Source organism: Phyllostomus discolor, chromosome 1, assembly GCF_004126475.2.
Source record: "Phyllostomus discolor isolate MPI-MPIP mPhyDis1 chromosome 1, mPhyDis1.pri.v3, whole genome shotgun sequence".
NCBI classification, from domain to species: Eukaryota; Metazoa; Chordata; class Mammalia; order Chiroptera; family Phyllostomidae; genus Phyllostomus; species Phyllostomus discolor.
This window is the reverse complement of record NC_040903.2, coordinates 45,993,136-45,999,843: the sequence shown is the minus strand read 5'-3', so window position 1 is coordinate 45,999,843 and position 6,708 is coordinate 45,993,136. Positions and strand designations below refer to the sequence as shown.

The 6,708-nt window shown below is 35.3% G+C and overlaps 1 protein-coding gene across 1 annotated transcript; it reads right to left on the bottom strand.

Annotated features, from left to right (window-relative positions):
• Window positions 1-1,731: 1,731 nt before the first annotated feature.
• On the bottom strand, window positions 1,732-5,114 carry CXCL8 (C-X-C motif chemokine ligand 8). The gene is made up of 4 exons (XM_028508097.2): window positions 4,807-5,114; window positions 3,728-3,863; window positions 3,272-3,355; window positions 1,732-2,839 (listed from the first exon to the last, which is right to left on the bottom strand). The coding sequence occupies exons 1-4, from the start codon at window positions 4,868-4,870 to the stop codon at window positions 2,818-2,820; spliced, it is 306 nt and encodes a 101-aa protein (XP_028363898.1). The 5' UTR covers window positions 4,871-5,114; the 3' UTR covers window positions 1,732-2,817.
• Window positions 5,115-6,708: the final 1,594 nt, after the last annotated feature.

Sequence of the window (6,708 nt, the reverse complement as noted above, 5' to 3'; positions counted from 1 at the left end):
TTATCTGTTACTACTTGCTGAGCTTCAGTGTGAAGTCCAGTCACACTGAACGTTTTCACTTCTCAAGTCACGTCATGCTGTTGCCTACAAATAACTTCTCCGCTGTCTAGACTTCTCTTTCCCACACAGTCTTCTTCCCTTTGTGTGCCTAACTCTTACTCATCCTTCACACTCTAGCTTTGGTTTCTCAGGAAAACCTAGGCTCGTTAAGTTAAATAACTCCTTGATATCTCCTCTGAAGAGCCCTGTATCTCTCCTACAATATTTTATTAACCCTGCAGAAGTAATGGCTCATCTGAGAGATGTAAGCAAACTCTTTTTTAAAAAGTATTTGTTTATAATTGTTTTTATTCCTATGTGTAAGATCCCACAAGGTAATAAAAGGCTGCAAAGGAGGGTATGACAAGGGAACTTGATGTTAAAGAGGAGAATATGGAAATGAAATTTAGGCAGAGCTCTGAGGAGGAAGAAGCAGCCCCACAACATGAGAAGCCCGAGAAAAACGTAGAGAGGGAGAAATCACCACTCGTGGGAACAGTGTTTCTAAGAATAACAAATACTGGGACTAAATTTCCAGTTGGCTTCTGCTTGTATATCACTTATAAATATTTTACTAACTCTATGATGTTGCACACTTTTGTGTTAATGTGCACTGGAAATTAGAAAAGGGAATGGGCTTTATTCTGCACCAGAGATAATGTTGACCCATAGAGTGGCAGCTCCAGGTTCACAGAGTGATTGTAAGAAGCTAAGTGACATGGGAGAAGTAGGTTGCAATTTCAATTAACTAGTGAGAAAATAACAGAGGGCCCCCTTCCTCACTCCCCGATGTGGAGCTTTAAAACAGAGCTGGTTGGAAATGCCCAACAGCAGTAACAAATGGTCTTGAAGGTAGACAAGTATGAATCTAAGTTCTAAGATCCTTGTTTCTTTTTTTTTTTACTAGGAATGTTAATGTAAGCATTGGTTAAATGGATTTCTTGAAAGTGTGGGTTGTTATTTTTCATCATTTCTGGAAAGTTTTTCAGCCCCTGTTAGTTTAAATCTTGTCTCTGACCCTCTCTACTGCTTATAATACTCCAATTAGACACTGAGGAGACTTTATCCCTGTATTCTTCATGTATTTCCATTTCTTCTTTAAATTTACCAACTTTTATCTCTTGTATAAATTCTAGATAAAGTTATGTGGCTTTATTTTCTAGATCTCCAATTTTCTTTTTAGCTGTGTCTAATCTGCTATAAAACTCATCCACTGAGTGTTCTAGTTAAATTATTATAGTTTTTACTAAGAGTTTTGTTTGATTTTTTTCAAATATGCTTGGTCTTATTCGTATTTTTAACTTCTTTGCCTCATAGGTATCAGTTTTACTCCTTAATTATCTAAGAAGCACCTTATTATGTGTACCCTCTTCCTCTCTCATGGACACCTGAGCTTTGTATGCTGTGCTGTGCAGACAACCGGGCTGGTTCAGAAACTCTGAAGCTGGCTGTATTAGCAAAATGGCATACAACAGGGAGTTGAGGAAATTTCCATCGTTCTGTGGAAAAGACTCATGTTTGCAGCCATCTCTGGAAAGTTCTATTTTTCTACAAATAAAGGCTTGTCATTTTTTACATAATATACAGAACATTCAGGGGGAGCATTTATGTTTTCTAAATCATATATTTGTAATACAACCAAAAATATGAAACAATTATTTTTAAAAGTACCAAAGAAACACCAACACCTGATGACTTTGACAATAAATTTTATTATAATGGTTTTAGGCTTGCAGTTATATTTCTATATGAACAAAACAGTAGAAAAAAGTTTCTTTCAAAATACATAAAAGTATCTTCAAGTGACTGTTAAAAAACACAACTACTTAAATAAAATTATGAGAATCTATTTGTACATAATGAAAAGGTTTTAACCTGCAAGAAGTTAATTTGTTGTTATTGCCTGGTGAATCTCTGCAGTCTTGAGAAAGACAGCCTTAACCCGGGATCCTGGTTACCCAACGAACAGCCGCATAACCAGCCCTGTGGCCGCGGGACCGCACACGGGGCGTGTCCAAAGTAGGACTGCCAGTTTATTTAACATTTTATATAAATAATGATGTATTTGGACTAAAAAATTATTCATTGTTTACCTGGAATAAAAATAACAGGGTATTCTGTTTCTTTGTTTTTAACTTTGCTAAGTCTAGCTAGTTTGATCAAAATAAAACCTTGATCAAGACAGTTCTCTATTATTTAATATTTAAAACAAATATAAATTTGCAATCATCATTATACTATCCCAGTTTCCAAATTCATGCACAGATATAACTATACTTGATGCTTCAATAAATATATAAATAATAAATAGATGAATAAGTTACACTTGAAAATAATTTACACGACCATGAACAAAAGCTGTATTGCTTCCAAATGTCCTCACATCTCTGTGAGGTAAGAGGGTGGCTGATACTTTTTCTCCTAAAGAAAAAGCCAAGGCACAGTTAAAAGGATTCATGGATCTTGACTAGTGAACTAGTGTTATAATAGTTAATCAAAAAATAGAGAGAGAATACAGGATTTCCAGCTAAATTTGAATGTATAGTAAACAACTAGGTGTTTTTTTTAAATATAACTGACCTAGATATTGCATGAGACAGTGAAAAAACTATCCATTGTTTTACTTAATACTCAAATCAAACTGGGCATCCTGTATTTTATCTAGCAACTCTGCACCAGCCACACACAGCACATGAAGCACTGAAGTAGATTTGTTTGAAGTTTCATTGGCATCTTTACTGAGGAATTCTCAGAAGCTATGGAGAATGCTTTTTTCTTTCATTGACCTTGCTTCTCAGCTCTGAAAATAAACAAAATGAAATTTAAAAATTAACAATGTTCTAATAAGGAATAAAGTGTGATTCTTATTTTCAATATAGAAACTAATATACTTTTAGATAGTCATGTGTTAGAAATGTTCTATACTCTCAACTATAAATAGAGAGCCTGGGTAAGTTATCATCCAAACCAGCACACTTCTGAAAATAAAAAGGAACCATAATAATGACACAGGGAACAGGCTTATAAACCCAGACTTCCCTGGACAAATGAGATGTGTGGTTTTCCCAGCCATGAGTACAAGAAACCCACTATTGCTGCTATTTATTTTCAATTAAAGAGGCAGTTACCCAAAAAAGATTTTCAGCAGTAGCAGGAACTTTATAGGCTGACTTTTGGACTATATATCTCAGGATAAATGAAAATCTAAATTGCTTTATAAAAACCAACTTACCTCTTCAAAAACACCTGCACAATTGTCTGCACCCACTTTTCTTTGGGGTCCAGGCAGACCTCAGTTCCCTTTAGGAGCTTTACACTGAAATGAAAGGGATATGATTAAAATAAATATTGAGGGATTTCAAACATCCCTTTGCCATTCAAGTGATTGTCCCTTAAGCACAGGCTATGTATGAATCATGGAAGTCCCCATATTTAAATGCCATGCAAAAAACTCACAATAATTTTGTCAGCAAATAGGTTAAGATTGTTGCTATAAAGCATGGCAGAAGAAGCCGGGCCAGCAGTATGCTTCCAGGAAGGTGTGAAGAAGCAATAAAAGCCAGCCCAGCTGCCTAGTTTTCGCTCACTGCAGTATTCCTAGCGCCTAGAAATTTGCTGGATATTTCTACCTTCCTCAGCTCTAGGTTTACTAACCTAGAAATATCCAAACACATTTGAAAGTACTTACATGATTTCTGAATTAGGACAGTGTGGTCCACTCTCAATCACTCTCAGTTCTTTTATATATTTTGGACTGAATCTTGCAGAGTGAGTCTTGATGCACTGGCATCGAAGTTCTGCACCCATTCTTGACAGAACTGCAGCTGTGAAAAAATAAAAACAGTTAAAGGTTGATCTCATCCATAGGCACAGCTCTGCTAACTACTTCCTCTTTAATCCCAACACAATCACGTGGTCAGTGTATTTAGTAAACATCACATCTTTAGCAAACTCATTCTTGAAATTAAAGGCTGGATCGTGTCACTGTGCCTGACCTACTGAGATTTCTTTGTTTTAAAAACAGTCATCTCTGACAACATTGAAAGAATTTCTACATAAAGACTTGGAGTTCATGCAATGCTGACATCCTTGTGATACTTTTTTTATACTTAATATTGCAAAATCCCCTCTGATACCACAATGTTATTTATAGTATGCAAACTAAGATTCATCAATTGGAAAACTGCCCTCAGAAAGAATTAATAGAAACATATAAATGAGTTGCACAGAGGTGTCTTCTACCTTTAAAAAGTGCTTAATGTTTAAGACAAAAGAAAAATTAAACTATATAGCATACATATTCTGAACTGACTATATTTGTTTCATAAATGGGATCCCAGGAAGGTCTATAATTTGTCAGGGTATCATTAAATGAAACAGGAATTGATAGATGTCTGAAGCTTGCCATTAAAATAGTACATGGAATAAAATTACCTGGCTTCTCTTCCTCGACATTAATAGATATTATGGATAACTCTGGCCCCCAATAAGATACTCTAAATTATAGATTTATATTAAATAAATGCATATTGCAGAGTATGAATGATAAGAACAAATGCACATATTAATCAAAAATCATACTTTTCTAATTGTTATATGGGTACAGCCTAAAACATTGAAACTTCAATTTCATTGACATTAACTGAGCATTATTTTCTTTTCCTGAATAAAAATGTTATTTTTTTATCAAAGCATTAAAAATGCTCTTGTTATCTAAGGATCACATTTAAACCTAAGGAAAACCCGGGATCTGAAGAGCGTGCTCACCTTCACACAGAGCTGCGGAAAGCATGAAAGCTGCCAAGAGAGCAACAGCCAGCTTCGAAGTCATGTTTACACGAGATGTCGTATTGGCTCTTGTCCTAGACGCCTGTGAGCTTTGTTGTCCCCAAGGACTTGTGCTGGGTGAAGAGCTCCCATGGCTTTTTATATTATCCCCTCAGTGAAGATCATGTACATCCTATTCTTGTATTAGGTCAGAGGAAATTCCACAATCTGCAACCTTCCGGCCACCCTCTGTGAGCAAACCTGAGTCATCAGACTTCTGTAATTGGGTTCTTATCACATTTTCGGCACAATTGAAGTTTTATTGGATCTTTAAAATAATTTATTTTCTTTAAAAAGAGGTCTGTTTTCAAACATGTTTTGAAATATTTTTAAACAGCAGAGCTTCCCAGTTGCATATATTATCAGTTGTTTTCCTTTCTATTTACAGATAACTTTATCAGGGTACCATCTAGCAGCTGTTACAGTAAGGCTGTTTATGACTATCCTTTTATGGCACAACTATTTCTTTAGGGAAATTATATGTGCTAGAGTAATGAAAGAGGAGATAATCTTGTTGACCTTTTACTGGGGGCACATTTTATGAGAAGTTATTTTCTAAGCGTTTAAAAAAGTTTCCAGGAACGATTACTGTTCTCAAGGAGTATAATACAACTTTTCAAAGGATTTGTTCTAATGTATGTTACACAGAATGAACCCTTTCGTTTTGTTCCATAAATATTTATCAAGTATCGCGTTTTGTCTACCAGAAGAAAGCAACTTAAAGTCCTGACCACATTACAGAACACGTAAATGGAGTCAAGATGTTAAATCCATGAGGGACATAAGGGCAGGGTCCTCCATAAGCACTTTGACTTGAGCAAGGTATTGGGGGACAGGAGGACTTAACTAAAGAAAGATAAAGGGAAACAACACATTTTAGATAGAACACTCAAGTGGTAAAATGAAGATGTGCTGATGCTCCAGGAAGTGGCTCACTGGGACCACTTAGTTGCAGTGGATGAAGTAACCTTAATGGAAAGGTCAGCAACGTATGCTTTCATGGAAAGAACATGTGGGTTCAAACTCTGGTTCAGACACCTAATTTTTGGGTGGCTCTTAAACTTTTTGAGTTCCACTTCCCACAGTGGGTTTAGTAATACCCACATATCTGATAAAGTTAACATATATAAACTTACTGGCTTAACTTTTAAACTGGTGAATTATCATCTACTCTGAGGACTGCAGTTTGTATTTCTCATTTTTGTCAGATGATTGGTTTCCAAATGGCAGATATTTAACCAGCAATCATTTCTTAAAAATTTCCTTTGCCTTAGAGGCATTCTTAAAAAAGATCAGTTTCTGAAATTGCAAGTTCAACCAGATTACAGCACATAATGTAACAATATAATGAAATAGAAATGACATCAGTTCAAGTTACAGTTTGCTATAATGAAAACTCCAGATCAAATTCTGATTGTATTAGAATTAAAATTGCCTTTCTGAGTTGAAAATATGTAGTATGGAGAGTCTTAAACTCTATAGAATTTTAGAACACTTAAGAAAAAACTAGTTTAAATACTGACATAAGATTTAAACTCTTTATCAAAAAAAGATTGAAAATTAGATCAAGAGTAATGAAGTTTTAGAATGTGAACATTTGTAGTTTGGAAGGAAAACTTCCCTTACTGAAAGATTTGTGTAGTGACCCTAGCTAGCTTCTTAAATATCACTTAAATCAGTGTTAGGGCTACTGTGTGCACATGTGTGTAATTGGTTCTCACAGCAATTAGATAAGTAATAATGTCCTCATTTCACAGATGAGGAACCTCAGCAACATCTCCAAGTTCACATATCTAAGTAGGGGTGGAGTTGATGGTTCAAAAATTTACTAGTTTTGGCCCT

Coding starts and splice junctions, on each gene's coding strand:
- CXCL8 (XM_028508097.2), bottom strand. CDS start 4,870: ATGACTTCGAAGCTGGCTGTTGCTCTCTTGGCAGCTTTCATGCTTTCC. Junction 3,356..3,727: donor TGTCCTAATTCAGAAATCAT/GTAAGTACTTTC, acceptor CTTTCATTTCAG/TGTAAAGCTCCTAAAGGGAA. Junction 2,840..3,271: donor GTGCAGGTGTTTTTGAAGAG/GTAAGTTGGTTT, acceptor GTTTATTTTCAG/AGCTGAGAAGCAAGGTCAAT.